General features: G+C 32.8%; 1 protein-coding gene across 1 annotated transcript; it reads right to left on the bottom strand.

Annotated features, from left to right (window-relative positions):
• On the bottom strand, positions 17388-20146 carry LOC105155867 (AP2-like ethylene-responsive transcription factor At1g16060). The gene is made up of 8 exons (XM_020692026.1): positions 19746-20146; positions 19573-19655; positions 19432-19440; positions 19236-19324; positions 19026-19099; positions 18647-18697; positions 18311-18387; positions 17388-18127 (listed from the first exon to the last, which is right to left on the bottom strand). The coding sequence occupies exons 1-8, from the start codon at positions 19892-19894 to the stop codon at positions 17595-17597; spliced, it is 1065 nt and encodes a 354-aa protein (XP_020547685.1). The 5' UTR covers positions 19895-20146; the 3' UTR covers positions 17388-17594.

Raw genomic sequence — 23125 nt, 5'->3', positions numbered from 1 at the left:
CCATTTTCTAAAACTATTTTCATATATGTTTGACAAAAAAATATTGAAAATATTTTCAAAAATATTTCTGAACATATTGTTAGAAAATATAACTAAAATTTTTTCTAAAACTTATACGTAATTTTTAGAAAATTTTTCATATTTTCTGTAAATTTACCAACTTTAATCTTCTAAAATTTTTAATACATTTCTGAAATTTTAAAATTTTTCTTAATTTTCTGAGATTTTTTAAAAAAAAATGTAATTTTCTGTAATTTTTTTAAAATTTTTGGTAATTTTAATAATTTTCTGTAATTATTATAAATTGTAAAACTTATTGGTAATTTTAAAAGTTAAAAACTTTTTAAAACTTATTGGTAATTTTAATAATTTTCTGTAATTTCTGCTAATTTTTAATATTTTTCATAATTTTCTATTTTTTATAAAGATTATGTAATTATTGTGTAATTTATTGTATAGTGTAATTATTTGTGCAATTTACTGTATAATTCTGTAACTTATGCAATTCTTGTGTGCATTGTATCATATTGACTAAATTTTTTGTGAAATCTATTGTATAGATGTGCAATTTATTGTATAATTAGGCTAATTGATAAAATACAATTTTTTTTACATGACATTAGCTCAATATTCTCAATAAAATAATTTTACATCATAATGTAAATAATCACAAAAATTAGACCAATATTCTTAATAATAACATTATTACAACATAATGTAAATAGTAAAAAAAAAATAGATCAGTATTCCCAATAATAACATTATTATATTATAATATAAATAATCAAAAAAATTAGACCACTATAATCCCAATAATAATATTTTTACATCACAATGTAAATAATCACAAAAATTAGACCAATATTATCCCAATAATAATATTTTTATATCATAATGTAAATAGTGACAAAAATTAATTAGACCAATATATAGTCTCAATAATAATATTTTTACATCATAATGTAAATAATCACAAAAATTAGACCAATATATAATTCCAATAATAATATTTCTATATCACAATGCAAGTAATCACAAAAGTTAGACTAATATATAATTCCAATAATAACATTATTTAAATAATAATGTAAATAATTATAAAAATTAGATCAATATTCTCAATAATAATATTTTTACATCATAATGTAAATAAGCACAAAAATTAGACCAATATGTAATCTTAATAATAATATTATTTAAATAATCATAAAAATTAGACCAATATTCTCAATAATAACATTTTTACATAATAATGTAAATAATCACACAAATTAGACCAATATTTCCAACAATAATATTTTTACATCATGATGTAAATAAGCACAAAAATTAGACCAATGTATAATCCCAATTATGATATTTTTACATAACAATGTCAATAATCACAAAATTACACCAATAATCTCAATAATATTATTATTTACATAATAACGTTAATAATTACAAAATTAGACCAACAATCCCAATAATAATATTATTTACAAAATAATGTCAACAATAACAATACTAAGATAATATTTTAAATTAAAATGCAATTACTTAATCATTAGAAATAGAAAATAAATTGAGGACAACATTTCTAATAATTAATAAATATTTTAAAATGTATAGTTTCTTTGTAACCACGTACAAACAGAGCATGCATGTCTTTAAGCTTGTTTAACCCATCAAGTGAATTTTGCCAGTTGATTTAGTTAGAATTATCCATCTTCATCTCTCAACAAAAGACAATATTGATAAATAAAATGCTAACTGTTTTTTTTCTTCTACAAGAGGCAGAGCAGATGGAGTTATTTGAAAGGTCCTAAATAGTGGTTAGCCGTTCCTAATACTATTACTATTTCAATTTTAAGTACGTGTTTCAAATTCAAAAAAGACCGTTCCTAATACCATTACTAAAATAATATTATATACGTGTTCCTAAATAAGACTGACCGTTCCTAAAACCGTTCCAATTAAAAAAATAAATTTTCCCATTCCAAATAGGAATGGTGTTGCCTAAACCGTTCCTAAAATTTTGTAACGCCATTTGTAAGGACGGATTTCCAACTGTTCCAAATAAGTTTAGTGTCCTGCAAACCATTCCAAAGATAAAAAAAGTTGTTCCTAAACCTGCTCCAAATTTTGCCTTTTTTAGTGATATTCACAGAATAAAAATATAAAACAAATAATTTTCTTTGTAATAAAGGACTAATTTGATAATTTTATAAATTTAAGGGACTAAAGTGATAAAATCAAACTTAAATTGATCATTTTTACCCTCCAAAAAGCCAAACTCTGGGGACATTATTGCTAGAAAATGGTCAGATGGACCAAACTGAAATAAAAATTAAAGTTTAGGTATGCTAAAGTTAAGAATGAATTTGAGGGATTGAAGTGATTTTAAACATACATGTGGCCACAAATTCATAGAGCGTGAATGCATCTCTAAGTGCATAGGAGATACCTCTGTTACATACTGACAGGGGACGGATCATCTTCTTGGAACTTACCGTCCTCGCTACATACTCCGACTGCATTGAACCAGACTTATGATGATCATGTCTGTGATACAATCACCTCTCGCATGGATCCAAGATACAGTTATCGTATGTACGTCACTGTTCCTCAAGTAAAAGGACTACTCCCCTAGCTACTATCAAAGCCGGGAATCAAATCATACCGATAAAGCCTCTAAGGCCTCCATATGACGAGAGTCAATTCAGTCAGTTGACCACCGTGTCAAATAACCCACTGAAATTGCATAGACAACATCTGTCGCTGATGAAATGCGGCACTCATCCAATGAATTCAATACTCAGTGCAAGTTTCAATAGGACTCTTGATGTCCAGTTTCGAGGTCCTCGACTTGGAACATTTCAGACCAACTCTCAGAAGTTGGTTTTATAGTCGTCATCCAATGTGCAACTCAACTACATGGGCTATTAAGTGGTCTATGGGCATCTATTGTGACGTCAAAGCAGTGCTTGACATAATTTGGTAAGCACAACAGACACATGTGCCAAAGACAAATACTTACCATATTTGCCGGGATCATATTACTTAAATAAAGATTGCTTTAATGGTTCTCAAAACCACAAATCTAATTGGCTTTTTGTCACCTATTCCAACAAAAATAAATATAATAAAGCAATATTATAGAGAGAACAAAATAAATATGATAAAGCTAATATTTTGCGTTATAAATATCTTGCTGGTTTTGCATCATACAAAATAGGTTATTGACAATATTTTGTTAAGATTATATAAAAATGTGCTGCTTAAACTCATTTTTTTAAGATTTTCTCTCTCTGGAAGCTTGAAGAAAAATGAGAAAGAAAATGGGTGTGTTATACCAAAGCTTAAAAACACCACAAAATGGAAGGAACATGGCTACTTTTTCCCATTAGAAATTTTCGTTAACTTTAATTGTTTTATTAATGAAAAGACAAATGCTAAAAAAACAATAGTTTAAAGATTAAAACTCAACCTCAAATTATTTGAGGACCAAAGCTGCATAAGTAACTTTGTTTGAGAACCAAAATTGTATTTATCCCACTTTTGAGTATTAAGCATTTTTTCTGCATTTTCTTCACTGTTGCTAGTTTTTAGTCGCATTCAATCCATTTTCACTTGGATCCTAATTGAAATCCTTACTAACTTAAGCATTAAGTACTAATTATAATTTTTGCAGGTTGATCCCCCAACTTATTTTAGGATCGTCAATTAGATCCTTCGACTTTTTATAATACTAAATTTCGGTAAGCATCAACCTTGATTTTTAATCATCAATGATACAAAATCTATGCAGTACATTTTCTCCTTTCTTGTGCCAATACATATGCCATCTTGTCTTAATTCATTGAATGAATGGAAACACAAAGTCGTAACATCAACAACTTACAATCTTTCAAATGAATAAAAAAAGATTAATTATATTAGTACTCGTTAACTTAGGTCTAATTAATTACATAAATATTTTATACTCTTTATAAAATTACAAATATATTTATAAGATTGTAACTATAATTACAAGTATACCCTGTTCATGAACCAAATTTTACAAGTACACCCCTTAAGGTAAATTACAACGACCCAGGGCGTATATAGTGTTGGAAAATTGAAAGATTGTGTCGTGGAAAACTATTACCTTGAAAGCGAAATTTTGGTACTACCGTGGTGCAGATAGTATAAACCGATCGCTCCCCAAGATTAACACAGCTATTACTTTCTTACATGCATACTCGTGGAAGAAAGCTTAAAACAACGAACAAAATTAACACTCAAAAGTGAAAAAGGAGGAAAAAGTTAGAAGAGAAGAGGCTCTCGACTTTTTGGTGTGTAAAATGAAATGAACTCAAGCCTATTTATAGAACCATGCCTAAGTTGTTGAAATAAATTGGACTCTATCCCATCCTCACATAATGTAACGGATATATTTTATTCAGCATAAAAATTGGATTTGTTTGTTACATAAGCAAAAAAACAAGGCTAAGAGGGCAAGTGACTTGGTCACTATTAGTCATTCCCAACAAACCCCCACAAATGACTAATATAGAAGAAGAATATGGCTTCTGAGTGAAGGAATATATATACTTAAGCATTAATATCTTTTGATTGAATTAATGCGTAGTGAAGTGAGGCAGTCAATTTAGCTAACAAGAGTGATATGACTCTTGAACTTTCGATAGCTCAAATTGAGACCCCCCACAATCACGTATGAATTCTTTAGTGTTCGTTGTTCCGCGATAAAGTTTCGAGTGCTATTAATGGCCATGCGCTTACACCTTGGGTTCTAATGAGTTCTCTAGAAAGAACTTTCATTTTTCTTTCATAGAAGGCGGCCCACCTCCACACTCATGCAGATAGCTCCATCAAATCTATAAACCACTCAACAACTGAGCTATGAGGCTATCTTCCTGAACAAAGTCAGGCTTATCCATCAAGTCCTTATTAGGACCACCCAAACACATGGCTATGGATTTATATGGTCATTACCATATTACATTCTTTGCAAAGTTCTGTTGGCAAAAGTATATGATGACTTACAGGAAAAACAACAAGGCATCTTAGGCATGATACTGCTGGATAAGAAAATACAAGGTACCAAATCATAGGTCATCCACGATTGTCGTTGCCACAGTTTCAAATAGTCAAACAGAGTGCATCTCTTGAACCAAACATCACTCCTTGATCTTCCCAAGCCTTCTGCAAATAGGAAAGTGAAGTGCAATGCAGCTATCCAGGATACATGAGCATGATAGCATTGCAGAATAAAAATCTAAAATGCTTGAGGAAAGATGTGGAAAAGGAAAAACCCAAAGGCAAACTCGGTGACAGATTAATGATTACCCAATCGCCTCACAGAGTGCATTTCTCAAGCCGGGCAACACTAGTTGGTCTTGATTAATACATTCTGCAATCAAAAGGCCCAAGTCTCCAGAAATAATAGAATAATCATGACTCCCAAAACCTAACAAGAAACGTTACCAAATAGCTTGGCACTCATCACCGTTACTTGTTGCAATTAATCACAATACTGCAGGCGTATCTTAAGGCAGACAAGACCGATTAACCGTTGTGCAAATGCAGTAGTCCATCAAATCTTTTATGTCATACGAGTTTGAACGGGAAGATTCCTAATTCATAAATGCTGATCCAACAGTCAACCATGATTCTGTGGTTGAATACTCATCAACTTAACAGAAGAAATGAATATCGCCCACTTCTGTACAACTAAGACAGGCTCATTTATTAACTAGTTTTGGGCCCACAAAATCTGTATTTTCTACAACCTCTATTAACAACATTTTTTGAGTTCGAAGACAAGTCACCCCATTTATATGTTAATCCACAATCACAAATATGGTAGAACATTCTGGAAATAGAAATTATGCCTTAAACTAACCTCGATTTATGAGTCCTTGTAGTGGTTATTATGCTTCACTATTAAAGAAGAGACACAAGCATTCCACATTTCTAGCAACTTCCATATGCTAACTAATAGCGGAATGCAATTCAAAACCTCAGCACCTTAAAACAGTCAGCTATAACCATTTTTCTGTCCGTAATAACCTCAAAACTGTTCGCTTGTAAAATCTTTTGCAATAATATGTATTTATTAACTTATTCAAATACTTATAGAAAATTAAAGTTTTATTTTCAACATTTACGTTAGAAATTGTAGATTTGAAGTTCTACTTTTGTGAATCTGAACTTACCAACTAAAGTTGAGAAAAAAAGAAAGAGAAAACTTCAGTTTTTACAGAAAATAATAGACGTAGACAAATTATTGAAATAATTTAAAATTATGGTTGACTCATTTACTCCGAATTTTATTATATGCATATATATACATATTTACTTGCATACGTATATATACACACATTTAGAGAGACTTGTGTCCATACCTACAAACATAAATACTTGAAATTTATACTTATTTCACAATATGTATATCAACTTATTTATTCTTTTTCAGTAATTGTATCTATTCATTAATGATTTAAGTGTTTCTATTGTACATCTTTAATTGCTTGAATAAGTATGCCGAGATAATTATGAGATTCTGAACAAATTTTCACTTTGTACTTTTACGAAGACATTTATGTTCCTACATTTGCTTTTAGGAAAAATGCATTTAGGAAGTTAAGATTCCTTGTATTTTTTTAATTTTTTGTTACTCTTAAGAAAGAAACTTTCATATGCGCATTAACATGTAAGAGTGGAGGGAATAATTATGATTTTGGTCCTTAAATAAAGCCACTTATGCAGTTTTGACCCTCAACTAATTTGAGGTTGTAGTTTTGGTCCTCAAGCTGTTTTTTTTTTTTTTTTTGGCATTTTTATAGTCCTTCCATTAATAAGCCGTTAAAGTTACTAGGATTTTCATTTTATGGAGGAAAAATAGCCATTACTTTTTCATTTTGTGGTACCTTTTTTTTCAATTTTTTCTCTAATGCCCCTGTTTCCCCCATTTTTTCCAAGCTTCAAAAGAGAAAAGAATCCAAAAAATGAATTTAAACAAAAAAAAAAATTAATATAATAGTAACTTTAACTTTTTTTTTATTATATTTCTCTGAATATTTCTAATCTCTGGATAAAAATAAGTATAATAAAGCCAATATTATGAAGACATTAAAATACATATGATGAAGCTAATATTTTTGTGTTAAACATGTATTGAAGGTATTGCACTGTACACAAAATATATTATTGACAATATTTTGTTAAGATCATATAAAAAAATGTGTTGTTTAAAAATTCACGAATTTTTTTCTTTGTTGAAGCTTGAAGAAAAAAAGGAGAAATGGGTGCATTAGATCGAAACTTGAAAAATACCATAAAATGAACGAAAAATGGCTAGTTTCCCCTTTTAAAAAAAAATTCGTTAACTTTAATGGTTTTACTAACGAACGGACTAAAATAATAATTTAAGGACCAAAACTGTAATCTCAAATTATTTGAGGAACTAAACCGCTCAAATAACTTAGTTTAAGGATCAAAATTGTATCTTTCCCACTAGTGCGGAAAAAGGTCCTTTATGTTTATACATAGACACTTGTGGATTTTCTAGCTAGTGATAAGAGAATCATGAATGGTATGTCAAAATAGATGATCAGAAAAGCCAAATGGATTGATGATCTTCAAAACTATTCAACAATCTTTACCAAAGTAATATTGTCTCAATGAATCTAATAAGTATTCATTCTTGTTATATGGATCTGTTGCGCTTACCAATTACGTTAAACAATACTTTAACATCACAACAGATGCCCACAAACCAGTTAGATAACCCATGTAGTTGGTTTGCGCATTAGATGATGGCTATAAAACCAATTTTTGAGGTTTGGTCTGCAATGTTCCAGGTCGAGAACATCGAGATTGGACATCAAGAGTGTTATAGAGACTTACACTAAGTATTGCATTCATTAGATCAGTATTGTTTTCCATTGATGACAGACATTGGACATTTATGCAATCTTAGTGGGTTAATTTATAAGGTAGTTAGCTAATTGGACTGACTTAAATGGATAGTCATATGGAAGCTTTGGAGGCTTGCTCGGTATGACTGAAATTCCCAGCTTCGGTAGTACAAAAGTAGTCCTCTCAAACTTGAAGAGCCATTATAGTCACATACACATAGTGGTTGTATGTTGGATCTGATAAGAGGCGACCATGTCATGGACATGATTATTATAATTTTTTTCCAATTCAGTCAAAATGTGTAGTGAGGACAATGGATTATAAGAAGAGGATCTATCTCCTGTCAATATATGACAGTGGTGTCTCCTATGCGCTAGGAGACTTGTCTATATTCTTAGGATCTATGGCCACATGGATTAATTGGATAGAAAATAGTTTTCTATGTCGAACAATAGAGCGAAAGCAGTCTCGAGTATTGAACCTAGATGTCTAGTTCAGGATAGGAATCAATGCCCAATTCCATATCTTAGCTAAGGTCGGACGACAATAGACCAAAGGACCATACTCGTATGAAACTCAAAAACCTAAATGTTTTCGACAACATTCACCTAGTCTTTAATTGTGAACCATTGCTAGACAGCTACCCATGGTAACGTCGTCCTTGATTAATGGTTAATCAAGAACAATTAATTAAATTGAATTTAATTGATCAATTGTGCTAGATACAGACTCAATGTTTAGCAGATGATGAACCTCAGGAGTCACACACAAATCATTAAGGGGGTTAAGAAATTAATTTAAAATTAATTTCTAAAGATGGAAATTAATATTATTAGATTAAATTAATTAATTCTAAAGAGTATAAATAACTTGAATTATTTATAAGTAGGATGATTCATTAGATGGGTAGTCTAAGATTGAATTAATTGTATTAATTTAATTGAATTTACTTTAATGAGTAGATTGGATTTTTTTTTAATTAAAGGTGTTTGGACTTATCTTTAATTGAATAAAATTACATTGGACCATGTTTAGTTGGATTTTGGGCTTATTTTATTTATTTAAAATAAAGTCAGGTCCACTCTAATGGGGCCCAAATGCCTAGTTGACTTCCATGTAAGGAAAGGAGGAGTTGGACTCCTCCCCACATAGAAAGAACGAGTTGAACTCCTCCTTCTAATGAATGAGGGTTCTACTCGACCATAAGAGGCATCCTCATATATGGTATGATTTGATCATAATATATGGAAAGTTTCTTAATTCTTGAGATTGAATTTGAATGACTAGGTCATTCATCTCGCTACAATGAGATTTACAATATACAGGCCTCCCTCTCTCACTTGCAAGCACCGGGCCGCACTTCCCACTCTCTATTCCACTCTCTTGCTTCTTCTTTGATCAAGAATCAAGTGAAGAACACATTAACCAAACGTGTGATTCTTTAGATCAATTTTCTTCCAATGTTTAATCTTCTCTAGCAAGAGGATTAGTCTTACTCCTGGTGTAGTGTAGATATTCATACAGAATCTCTACTTTAAAATCTAAAACATGGACAAAATTAGAGAAAAAATGAAAAGCACGTAGTCAATCAAGAAAGTAACAAAGATAACAATTAAATTTACATATTGCACCTTTGTTCTTTCTTTTATTCATAAGCCTCATATTCATGATTCTTTTATTTGCTGTCTAAGTCTGCGATTTTAAATCAAATGCCTAGGAATGACCAAGGGAAGACCCCTTAATCGAGTTTTATGATTTTATTATGCACAATCCATTTTCGTGCTTCCGCCGCATGTTCCCAAGACGTCCACTCTCTTCATGGTATTTGATGAGGTCAAAAAGCATCAATTTTCAAAACCCAGACATAGTCAAGCCCATTTAACTAGAAAAAAATCCAAACCCATTAAGGGCAAAACTTCAAGATGTTCAAATCTCGAGGATTAAAGTCAAACACCAAGCTCAAATGAGGCCTGTTGGTGGCCCAGGACTAGACCAGAGCATCTAAGGCCTATTCATAACATGACCATAACATGTGACACGTTAATAGACGTGTAGATAAATTAGAAGGAAAATCGGCTGAAACAACCAACAAACTCCTCCTAAACATACATTTATTACCTGATGTGGCAACATTTCTTACCAATGTGGAATACGATTGACATTGCAGATGGCATACAACTCCCTGATTTACTCTCACGATGCTAAACTTATCCTACAATCATGGACATGTAAATCATGCTCTCATCCCTCCTTTATAAACAGGAGACCGGGTAGGATAAGGAAGCAAAAATATGCCATTTTGGACATTTTTGCACACTTTCGAGCATACAAAGCATTTTTTTTTTTTTTTTGTATTTTATCCAATTCATGCCATTTTCAGTTAGATCCTAACTGAAATCCTTACTAACTTAAGCATTAAATACTAATTATAGTTTTTGCAGATTAATCCCCCAACTTATTTTAGGATCGTCGATTAGATCTTTCGGGCTTCGACATTTTATAATACTAAACTTCAATAAGCATCAACCTTGATTTTTAATCATTAATTATATAAAAACTATGCAGTATTTTCTCCTTATCAGAAAAAATAAAATACTATGCCGTGGAGAACTACTGCATTGAAAGCGAAATTTCGGTACTACCGTCGTGCAGATAGTATAAGCCAATTATTCCCCAAGGTTAACACAACTATAACTCTCTTACACGCGCACTTGTGGAAGAGAGCTTGGAACAACGAACAAAACACTCAGAAGGGAAGAAGAGAAAGCAGTGAAAGAAAGCAAAAGGAATTATTCTAAAAAATGTTGGTGTGAAAAATAAAATAAACTCAAGCCCTATTTATAGAACCATGCCTTAGTTATTGGAATAAATGGGACTCTATCCCATCCTCACATAATGCAACGGATATATTGATATTTAGCAAAAAATTGGATTTGTTTCTTTATATAAGCAAAAAACAAGGCTAAGAGAGCAAGAGACTTGGTCACTATTAGTCATTCCCAACAATCCCCACAAATGACTAATGTAGAAGAAGAATATGATCTCTGAGTGAAGGAAGAGATATACTTAATAATTAATATCTTTCAATTAAATTAAAACGTAATGAAGTGAGACAATCAATTTAACTAACGAGAGTGATATGACTCTTGAACTTTCGATAGCTCAGATTGAGACCCCCCCACAATCATGTATGAATTCCTTAGTATTTGTTGTTCTATACCTTGGGTTCTAATGAGTGCTCTAGAAAGGACTTTTATTTTTCTTTCATAGAAGGCGGCCCACCTTCACACTCATCCAGATAGCTTCATCAAGTCTATAGACCACTCAACAACTGAGCTATGAAGCTATCTTCCTGAACAAAGTCAGAGTTATCCATCAAGTCCTTATTAGGACCACCCAAACACAAGGCTATGGATTTATATGGTCAATACTATATTCCATCAATCAAGGGGTTTTAACTCCATTGCTCTCGAAGACTCAAAGATAATTCTCCTGGTTAGTCCTTTCGTAAATCTACCAAGTTCCTCTCGGACCTCACATAATCCAAGAAGATTATCCCATTCTTTAGGAGTGCTTTTACTGCTTCATGTTTGATATGAATATGTCTCCTTTTGCCATTGTAAGCATAGTTCTTGGCAATTTCAATAGCAACTTGGGAGTCACAGTGCAGAGACACTAGCACAGTTGACCCCCACAAGGGCACATCTCCCAATAAGTTTCTCAGCCACTCTGCTTCTTGACTTGCTAATTCAAGAGCTATAAATTCAGATTCCATAGTAGAACGAACTATACAAGTTTGTTTTGTAGATTTCCAAGAAATAGCTCCCCTACCCAAAGTAAAGACGAATCCACTAGTTGAGCTTACTTCATCATTTTTGAAAATTTATTAAAGTGCAAACTCAAGTTTATAGTCCCCTTTAGATATCTTAACAAGCAACGTAGTGAATCCCAATGTTCATTACTGGGATAACGGGTATACCGACTTAGTCTACGCACAGCATAAGTTATATCAAATCTAGTGTAGTTCATGAGAAATATGACACTCCCTATGATTTTTGCATACTCAGCTTGTGACACGCTATCACCTTTATTCTTTTTGCGATATACACTCGGGTCATAGGGTGTTTTGATTGGTATTTCATCTTGACCACCGAACTTGTCCAAGATTTTCTTTATGTAGTGGCACTGACAAAGAGAGAACCCACTTTCTGTTTTTCTAATTTTAATGCCTAGGGAATACATCAGCTTCTCCTAAATCTTTCATGTCAAATTGTGCTGATAAGAATCTTTTGGTTTCATAAATTATTTCTATGTTGCTGCCTAAAATCAGCATATCATCGACATATAAGCATATAATATCCCAAACAATTTTGAGTATACACACGTATCAGATACATTTGCTTTGTACCAATTAGTTTTTAAAGTATGATCAAACTTTTCATATCATTGTTTGGGTGCTTGTTTTAGTCCATATAGTGATTTTATATGTGTACAAACTTTATTTTCTTGACTAGGTACCATAAACCCTTCTGGTTGTTCCATATATATTTCTTCTTCCAAGTCTTCATTTAGAAAGGTTGTTTTTACATCCATTTGATGGATTATTAAGTCAAGAATAGCTGATAGCGCAACTAGAGTTCTAATGGTTGCAATCTTTGTCACAGGTGAATATTTGTCGAAATAGTCTATTCCCTTCTTTTGCGTATAACCCACAACCTCTAATCGTTCCTTAAATTTGTCTATTGATCCATCTGGTTTCAATTTTTTCTTGAAAACTCATTTGCATTTTATAGGCTTACTTCCTATAGGCAAATCTACTAAATCACAAGTATGATTTAACATTATAGAATCTAGTTCATCTCTAATGGCTTCCTTCCAGACACTAAAGTCTATGGAGGTTATTGCTTTCATATATGTCTTAGGATCATCTTCATTTATCTTCCCTTGGTGTTTCGTTAGGAAAGCAGTTAGAAAGTCTAGTCCAAAACTATGTCCAGTTTTTTCTCTTTTACTTCTTGTAGGTTCATTCACAATAGAATTAGAGGAAGTTAATAAATGTTTATTGCTTGACGAGGCTACGTCCATTCTAGAAGTTCTAATTAACGAAAAAACCAGTTCAAAAAATTCAGCATCTCTTGATTCACAGAGAGAGTTATCATTTAAACACTTGAATCTATATGCTGCACTATTTTGGGCATATCCAATAAACACATAGTCAAAGGTTTTAGGTCCTATGTTTGTTTTCTTAAATTCTGGATATGCTACGTTAGCTAGACAACCCCACACCTTAAGAAGTCTAAAGTTAGGAGCAAATCTTTTCCATAATTCATAAGGGATTTATTCAATTTTTTATGTGGAACTCTATTAAAGATATAGCATGCAGATAAAGTTGCTTCCCCCCACATATTATCAGGCATACCTGAGCTAAATAGCATAGCATTCATCATTTCTTTCACAGGTCTATTTTTTTGTTCGGCTATGCCATTTTGTTGAGGTGTATAAGGAGCAGACATTTCATGAATTTTTCCATTAATCTCACAAAATTCTTTTAAGAATTTAGTGTCGTATTCTCTACCTCTATCAGATCTAAGTCTTTTAATCTTTTTATCTAATTGATTTTCAACTTCAACTTTAAATTTTAAAAATATTTTAGCAGCCTCATCTTTTGATTTTAATAGATAAATCCTAGTGTATCTAGAAAAATCATCAACGAACAAGATACAATATTTTTTAGGCTTAAAGGCAATTTTCGTCCCCTAACTTCAGTGCATTCTCGTTTTAATCCCCTAAGTTACTAGGATTTTAATTTGGTCCCATAAAATTGAAAAATTCTCAATTTTGATCCAATTTTCACCGAAAAATGAGGGGCTCGCCGGAAAAAGTCACATGCCAAGCATGTGACTTTTTAAATTGGGGGTTAGATTGTGATTGGTTGGAAAAAAAATGATGTGGCGCAGACGTGGCGCCCAGTTGGAAATTAAAAAAGAAAAAAACATGACTGACATGGATAAATATCCACGTCAGCTGTTTGCTTTGCTACTGTTCTTGTTGCATGATCGGGTGAGTCAACTCAGTCGAGTTGGCTGAGTTGATCGTGTTAGCTTCCAAGGAGGCCGATTCCATTGAGGCTCCAGTGGCCACTTCTGATCGGAGAGGAAGGTCCGCCATTGTAGCGAGCTCAGTGGTGGTTCTCCGCCTGAAATCCGCCGTCATACGGCGGAGAATCGAGCGCGCGACCGTCGGCGAAGGCAGATGACAGCTTTTGTCAGATCTTTGCACAGAGGTGACCAAAATCGATGGGACTGGTCTCAAAAGATTCGCCAGAATGAGAGGATTTCAACGGTGGTCGTCCGTGCTGGTGGTTCATTCAAATGAAGGAGAAAACTCCGGCGGAAGGTGCAGTCGCGGCGGACGACGACCGAGATCTTTAAAACGATAGATCTTTGCACCTAGTTGATGAAAATGGATGAGACTAGTCCCATTAGAACCGCAGTGAGGAGACGAATCCAATGGTATCAATCCTCAATTGTGGGTCGTCCTGTCCGCGACGGTCAATTTCAAAGCCCAATCGCTATCGTGGTCGAATCTCAAAATTGGTTGAGGGGTTTTGTTCTCCTTGCTATGGGGAATCGAATGGTATATGTGGTGGCCAAAAGTTTCAAGTAACGATGAAGGAATTGAAGAGAGAAGGTGGCGGCGACTGGCGGGCGATTTCGGGGTGAATTTCATCGACTTTGATTTCCACGTCAGTCCTGTTTTTTTTTTTAAATTGCAACTAAGCGCCATGTCTGCGCACATCTTTTTTTCCAGCCAATCACAATCTAACCCCTAATTTAAAAAGTCACATGCTTGGCATGTGACTTCTTCCGGCGAGCCCCTCATTTTTCCGGCAAAATTTGGATCAAAATTGAGAATTTTTCAGTTTTACAGGACCAAATTGAAACCCTAGTAACTTAGGGGACTAAAACGAGAATGGCTTGAAGTTAGGGAACGAAAATTGCCTTTAAGCCTATTTTCTATCACCCTTGCTCAATGTGTTTTTGAAATCAGTTAGATCTGAGTGAATTAATTCTAGCAATTCAGTACTACTAGATGTGATGGGTTTAAAAGGTTTCTTTACGTATTTTGCTTCTACACAGATTCCACATTTAGAGCATCCATTTGTGTCAGAAATATTTATAAGATTCATAGTTTTCAACCTTTTAATAAAGGAATAGTTCACATGTCCCAATCTACCATGCTATATATCAATAGATTCCATCAAATAAGCAAAATTTGAAGAAATTTTATTAATAGCAGTGAAAATAGTGTTCAGGACAAATAAACCATCAGATAAATATCCATTTCCTACAAAGTCATTATTCCTAGTGATTATAACCTTATTAGATTCTAACACAATTTTCAAGTCAGCTTTATTCAATAAACTATCAAAAACTAGATTTCTACGTAAAGAAGGCACATATAGTACGTCATTCAAAGCAAGTGTTTTGCCAGAAGTAAGTTTAAGGAAGATCTTTCCTTTACCCAAGACTCCGGCAGTTGTAGAGTTCCCCATGAAGACACACTCACCATCTGTTACGTTACTAAGTTCATGGAATAGTGCTTTGTTTGAGCAGAAATGCCTGGATGCGCCAGTGTCTAGTATCCAGTCTTCTTTGTTCTCTACCAAGTTGGCTTCTACAATTACCGCAGTAATGACCTAATCATTTTCAGCTAGGTTGACTTGTGGAGTAAATTTAGTGGTTGGTTTTTGGTTTGTCTTTTGTTGATCCTTTCTTTGGTAGCACTGGTACGCTTTGTGTCCTAGTCTCCCACAACAGTAGCATGATATTTTGTTCTTTTGGATCTTGCCGTCAGGTCCTTTGAATGTCTTGTGTTGATTGTTCTTTTGAAAAATTTTTCCTTTATTCTGGTGAAACCTATTTTTAGATTCAGCAGACTCAACAAGGTTAGCTTTAACTAAAAGAGAAGAGAGAGAAGTTTCTTTATCTTTTAGGCGATTTGCTTATTCCGTTCTCATATGGCTGATTAATTCTTGAAGTGTTAGATCCCTTTTCTTGTGCTTCAAGTGGTTGCGATATTCACTCCAAGTAGGAGGGAATTTTTCCAGTAGTACGTTGGCTTGTAAAATTTCACACATTTTCATGCCCTCACTCAGCACTTCAGTCACTAGGTTCTCATACCCATGGATTTGGTCCATTATAGGCTTCTCACCGACCATTTGAAATTGAAGCCATTTACCCACGACGTACTTTTTCCTTCCAGCAGCATCACCTCCGTATCTTGCCTCCATCGTAATCCAGATTTCTTTGGCACTCTTATAGTTGACAAATAAATCGAACAGAGAATTATTCATATAATTAAGCAGGTGACCTCTCACTGTTTTATTGTCTCTGTCGTATTTCAGTTTTGTCTCATCCTCAGATTTTGTGGTCGTCCCTTCTGCAGGGATCACCGCTGCAGTAATGGCAAGAGTGGAGATTTCTACTAGAGTTTCCGATGGACTCTTGAACAGCACATAGTCCACATCCAATTGTTCAAAAAATATGAGCAACTTTTGTGACCATCGTTTATACTTGGTCCCGTCAAGTGGCTCTAGTTTGGAGAGGTCATGAGTGTTTTAGCAATTGGAACAACCATTATAACAATAATTTCGCTTTCAATTGTTGGAAAAAAATAACAGACTGTGCCGTGGAGAACCACTGTTTGAAAGTGAAATTTCGGTACTACCATGGTGCAGATAGTATAAACTGATCGCTCCCCAAGGTTAGCACAGCTATAACTCTCTTACACGCGTACTCGTGGAAGAGAGTTTGGAACGACGAACAAAACATTCAGAAGGAAAGAAGAGAAAGTAGTGAAAGAAAGCAAAAGGAATTATTCTAAAAAATGTTGGTTTGGAAAATAAAATGAACTCAAGCCCTATTTATAGAACCATGCCTTAGTTGTTGGAAAAAATGGGACTCTATCCCATCCTCACATAATGCAATGGATATATTGATATTTAACAAAAAAATTGAATTTTTTTGTTTACATAAGCAAAAAACAAGACTAAGAGAGCAAGAGACTTGATCACTGTTAGTCATTCCCAACACTCCTTTCTTGTGCCAATACATATGCCGTCTTGTTTTAATTCATTGAATGGATGGAAACACAAAGTCATAATATCAACCACTTACAACTAACCTAAACCAATCTTTCAAATGAATAAAAAATAAAATAAATTATATTGGTACCCTTTAAGATATGTCTAATTATATAACTATTCCGTACTCTTTATAAAATTACAAGTACACCCCCTATTTAGGAGTCAATATTACAAGTATACCCTCTGAGGTAAATTACAACGACACCCCCTCAGGAAATGTACAGTAATTTTGTCATTGAATCTAATCTTGACAGTATCGACGTAATTCACCCTAAAAAATATACATCAATAATCAACTTGAACAATCTCATCATACTAAGAAGATTGATCAGGAAAAACCTTAATTCGTAAATAAAAAACTAAGAATAATTAAGAATTGAGCTTCATAGTCTACTTTTCGGACTTTATTACATAAGTATCTACAAAAAAACATGATAATCAAAGAATTGTAGCTTGTAGCAGGCATATATAATCAGCCGAATCAATCAATCTCACTCTACTTTCATACTCTGAGAACCCTGAAATATCTGAAACAATTAAGTTATAGCACCAGATCTTCCCCATTAAGCATTGAATCAAACTGAACCATAGGTTGCATGAAAGAGTTCAGCTCGCCAAAGATATCGTCCCCTTGATCGACGTTGTACGCACAAAACTCGTTCGACTCAAAGTACGTCTTTATATCTTCAGGAATGCTGCTTTGTGGTGGATCAGACTCCTGCGGTGTGGACGGGCACTCTGCAGCCAACGTCATCTCCATCATTTCCTTAAACTTGGATGATTGCAGCAGAAGGCCTAGGGCTGAGGTAGCAGTAGCCGGCCGTGGCTGAGATAAGGTGGCGTTGCTGGTCTCTGATGGTGGTTGGAGGCGGTGAATGGAGGCTGAGCTGCCTGAGTCATTGGTCGAACTAGGAGCCGAGTTCATCTCCACATCAATATTTGTCTTGTTAGGGTTGCTGTAATTAGGTCTTAGCCACTTAATGTAACGACTGAGATCGAAATTTGTGACAGCATTGAGCCCACGATATTCTATAGCCGCCATGTCGTATGCAATGGCGGCCTCTTCCTGTGTAGCTGCAAGATTTCAGTTCAACTATTTAGTACAAGAAAGATGTACAAAAGGGAACATGCAAAGTTGTTGAACTTGCTTGCCTAACTAGCTAGATGGTAAGATCAAACTAAGCTGTCCGCAAAGACGTTTACCAAACATGGGAGTTAGTCAAATTGTTGGATTCTGGACATTTCTTTGATACTTACCGTAAGTCCCAAGATACAGGTACTTATTTCCAAAAACTCTTCCAATTCGGGCTTCCCATCTTCCATTGTGGTGATGTCTGAAAGTTGACAAAAAATTCAAATTTTTACATAAAATAATCTAAGTGTTATTTTGTATCTGAACCAAATTCATTGACTTTGTAAATGCACTTAAATTCTTAAGCCATTAGGTTGTTGGAGGTTTAACCATAACAAGACCATCTTGTCTCATTTATTGGCATAATCACTGGATTTTAGCTTGTCCACATTAAATTATAACAACTGTAAGAAAAAGAATAATTAAAAAGAAAATAAAAACAAAAAAGAAAGCGTATTTACCTTGCAACTCCTCTATATTTTGACACTCCTCGCGAAAAACCACTACTTTTCCTGTAATTTCAATAGAAGACTCGCCTTGATCAACATTTTGAGAATAAAATAAAAAAGCTACAATTATATTTTTCGTCGTATAACTATAGGTGGTAGCATTTCTTTTTTTAGTTCTGTAACTTATGAGATATGTTCACGACTAAATATGAGATATGTTCACGCTAAATTCATTAAAAAAATGACTAAATGTATAAATGAAGTTACCAGAATAAAAGTTCTGACGACCTATAGTTACAGGACCAAAAATGTAATTTTATCAAAATAAATTACATTTTCTTCGACAAAATAATACTTTTAAAAAGAAAATTCCCATTGATCAAACACTTGCCTTCTTAATGATCCAATGTATTCTTCTCTGGATTGTCCCTCCATTTCTGTCAGCTCCTTCTGATATGTTGATAACTACAATTGTATGTGAAACATAGGAATCAACCCCCAAGACTATGTTTCATTATTAACATTTCCTATGTTCACGCACAGGTTGTATGATTATTCAACTTAAACAATGTTGTGACGACGATGTAATAAAGTCAAGTACCGGAAAGTTGAGAATAGTGTCTTGACCCCAATATTTAAGTGCAGCCAAGTCATAGGCATGCGCGGCTGCTTCTTCGTCATCATAAGCACCTGATCAGGACCGGAACACAAAATTCAATCATTAGTAATGAGTTTCTTTGCAAAAACCGATGTTTCTATACATCAACGGAAGGAAGAAACGATTGTTATTTACGTACCAAGATAGACTGCATTTTCCACGGAATCATAATCCCACCAAGAAATCAGCATGAAGAAATAAAATCAGTACCTACTTATTACATGGGTACTAAAACATTAATGAAAAAGAACAAGTACATTGAAGTACACATGAATACTACCTTGTCTGCCTTTCTTGTTTTGTGCCTCATTCCAGCAATTCTTGTCCCACAAATGCGCTTCATACCTCCCCGTCCATCGATGCCTAAACCAATATAAATCCGGACAACCTTTAAGAAAATACGACATACAAACGTAACCAAATATTAGCATTATCGACATTTCTGAACTAGACCTTGTAACCCCGCGATAGATTGAACTACGTTGAGGTGGAGAGTCTCGAGGGATGGTTTTCCTAGTACGTTTTGCTTTCATCCCAGGATTATTCACGGGATTGACGTTTGAGCTGTTCTTGGAGGTCTCCGGTGATAACTTGGGCGCCATGAGATTAGAAACCTCGATGGATAAACGATTAAAAAATAGGGTTATTGATATTATTGGTGGAAAAATATGACTAAGTCTACAAATAGAGGGGGTTATAAAGGAGAAGGGGTGAAAAAATGAGGGTTGGCAGGGTGTTGTGTGCTGGCAAATGGCAGGAGTGTTAGCCGGCTGATTGATGAGGCCGTCTCAGACCGGCCTGTGCAGTCCCTTCTCTCTTGTCCTAACCTGGTTTTTGTGTTATTTGATGTTTCATTAACGCATGATGATATTTGTAGATAAAGTGCAGTTTTTAATCAATTACTTGTAGTAGTCCTGGCTGGAATATTGTGTAATTAATCCACAACCAACCCCATCTGCCCAACTTCCTCAACTAACTTGTTGAGTTTATAATTATAGTAAATTACAACAATCTTTTCTCCTGAAATTTGATATAAATATGAATATTTTTTTATTTTTAAAAAATTATAAATATCCGCTAATACTTAATGATATTATATAATCTTTGGATGGAGATATGAAATTGTCAATTTTGCCCTTACTATATTTTTTTATTTTTTTAAAAGATTAAAAACTTATAAAAAAAATCGAACAGGATGGATGAAAATATTTAAAAAATATAAAAAAATTATCCACTTAGTTCATAAAAAAATAAATAAAATTATAAAATTTGTAATCTACATGAGTATTTTGGTCAGCTCGTCATAAAAAATAGATGGAAACCTTACGAGTTTGGTTAATTGTTAGACAACCAATAAAATCAGGGGTTTATTGATAATATTTGAAACAACGATAGGGTATTCGTAATTATACCAAATTTTAGAAAAGGTAGTTACAATTTAGCTTTATAATTATATGTAGTGATTAATTAATAATTTTTTTTTTATGAGTAGATTTTGGTCTTTGGAGGTTAGTTGATGAACAACTTGAAATGATTGAGATGTTGGGTGGCCTTAAGGAACAGAAAATTTGGGCTCTTTAATGAGTAACGATTATACCACTTTAGTTGGAATGGCTAGACTTATTAGGACACGATAGTCCTAATAGTGAGTTCGAATCTCATAAATATATATATGTATTTGTTTTGTATAGTAAATTATTATTTTTTTTAAATTTATTAATTAATTTAATATTATCAATGTACTTTATAAGTATTTAAATTTGAATTCATTGATTTAGTATTATCAAGATATAAAAAAAATATAGAATTAATTTATTTAGACTCTGTTTACTTTGAATATTCGATTAAATGGGTGATAGGATTATTTTTAATTAAATAAATGATTAAAAAATTTAAAATTATTTATTAGCTGTTTACTTTGTTGTATTATATTTTAAGGTAAAAAATTATTAAGATGTTTACTTGATATGATAAAACTTGTATTAAAGCCTAAATGACCATATTGCCCCTCTTCTGTTTTTAAGTCCATTTGAAAAATCACCATAGCATAGATAAATTAGTTTAAAATTAAGATAAGTTTTCACATTGTGCAATATACACTATGACACACATTTAGCAAAATTTCAGATAAACAATTGAGTTCGTCACATGAAATTAAAACAAAAATAATAAATAATAAATTCGTAGAATTTTATAAACAACATAATTAAAATAAACTTACAGAAAAAATTATTCACTATTAATATTAAATAATCACGCGAAAAATATTGTTACAGTCAAAAATCCTAAAATAAAATTACCAACATAAAAAATAAAGAAATTAAATTACCAACATAATTGTGAAGATAAATATAGGTGAAGAATTGGGGACAAAAAAAGATATTTCAAGTCCTTGCCCAATGGCCACTATTCTCGTGATAACTCAACCCACCAAATTGGTGGGATGAGATATGGAGTTTTTACAGTAAATAATACAGGGTTTAAGCTATTGTACCAGACTCCAATCTCGCAAAATAAACAATAGACTATTTTATAATCAAACAAAGTAAACGGGACCTTAGTATTGTCAAGGTATAAAAAAATATGAAAAAAAGGAAACAAAAAGAAGACCGAGTAGACTTAGACTCACTTGCTGCTTATTGCATCGATATCTCTTTTTTTTTCTCTCTCTGTATATATTGAATTGTTATATCATTTAATTTGCCGAAAATTCTTATTTAGGTGATGATATAGATGACCATACGGAATTTTTCAATTAAACTGACTGAAAATTACTAAAATTTGTCATAATTTTTAAAATTATAGGACCAAATGATAAATTTTAATTTGCACCGGATCAAAATTGCCATTCCCTAATTTATAGGACTTGATTTTCTTTTTCATTTTCTTATTAGATAAAAAAGAATTACATGATAACTATATCCTCTTAACTTAACTATTGTAATAATTAAATAATAAAAGGGGTTTTTAATAATTCATATTTTAATTAATATGAACTAACGATTCATAAACTGTTCAATTTAAATATTAGGTTTTTCGTTTGATCTACTATAATTATAATTTTATAGAATTAGTAGTCCAATAGTAAATGACTAATTCTGTCAGAAGGCTAAAAAGGGACCCTCAGTGACTGACTCGCATGTACAATGCGTCTATAAGAATATAGCAATAACAAGATAACATTCAAAATAATAAAACAATTCAAAAAGCAGCTGATTTGATCGAAAGCAGTCCACACCTCTCCCTTTTGTAATGGGTTTGATGCAATTTACTCTCTTGCGATATTGTAAATGAGCAAATTATTTTTTTGTGATAAAAAAAAAAATTAATTTACCTCTCTATGTTTTTTTTTAAACAAAACAATTTACCTACCTGTCTATGGACATAATTGTTTCATTTTAAAATATATATGAGAGTAAATTGTTGTATTTTAAAAAATACAGAAAGATAAATTATTATTATTTTTTAGAGAAATAATTTATTTATTTACAGTATCACATAGAGTTATTTGCATTTTTTCCCTTTTGTAATATCTTGGAAAGAAAAATCTTACTAATAAATATTGAAAAGTTAAAAATCGTATCTAGAATTTTAACACAATGTGAAATTATGTAAAGTCAAGTGTCTATGGTGAAGGGAGTAGTACTCCTTGTTTATTGTTGCTCTATTTGTAAGGGGGTAGTACTCCTTGTTTATGGCTTTACTAGATATTCTAGGGAGGTGGCTCTCCCCGCTGTAATTATTTTATGAATTTTAATATAGAAAAACTGGGGACTCCGAAAAGCTCCCCCACCTTTAGGTGGTTTTTGAAAAAAAAAAAAAAAAAAAAAAAA

Source organism: Sesamum indicum, linkage group LG2 (assembly GCF_000512975.1).
Source record: "Sesamum indicum cultivar Zhongzhi No. 13 linkage group LG2, S_indicum_v1.0, whole genome shotgun sequence".
NCBI classification, from domain to species: Eukaryota; Viridiplantae; Streptophyta; class Magnoliopsida; order Lamiales; family Pedaliaceae; genus Sesamum; species Sesamum indicum.
This window is presented reverse-complemented; position numbering and strand designations above follow the sequence as displayed.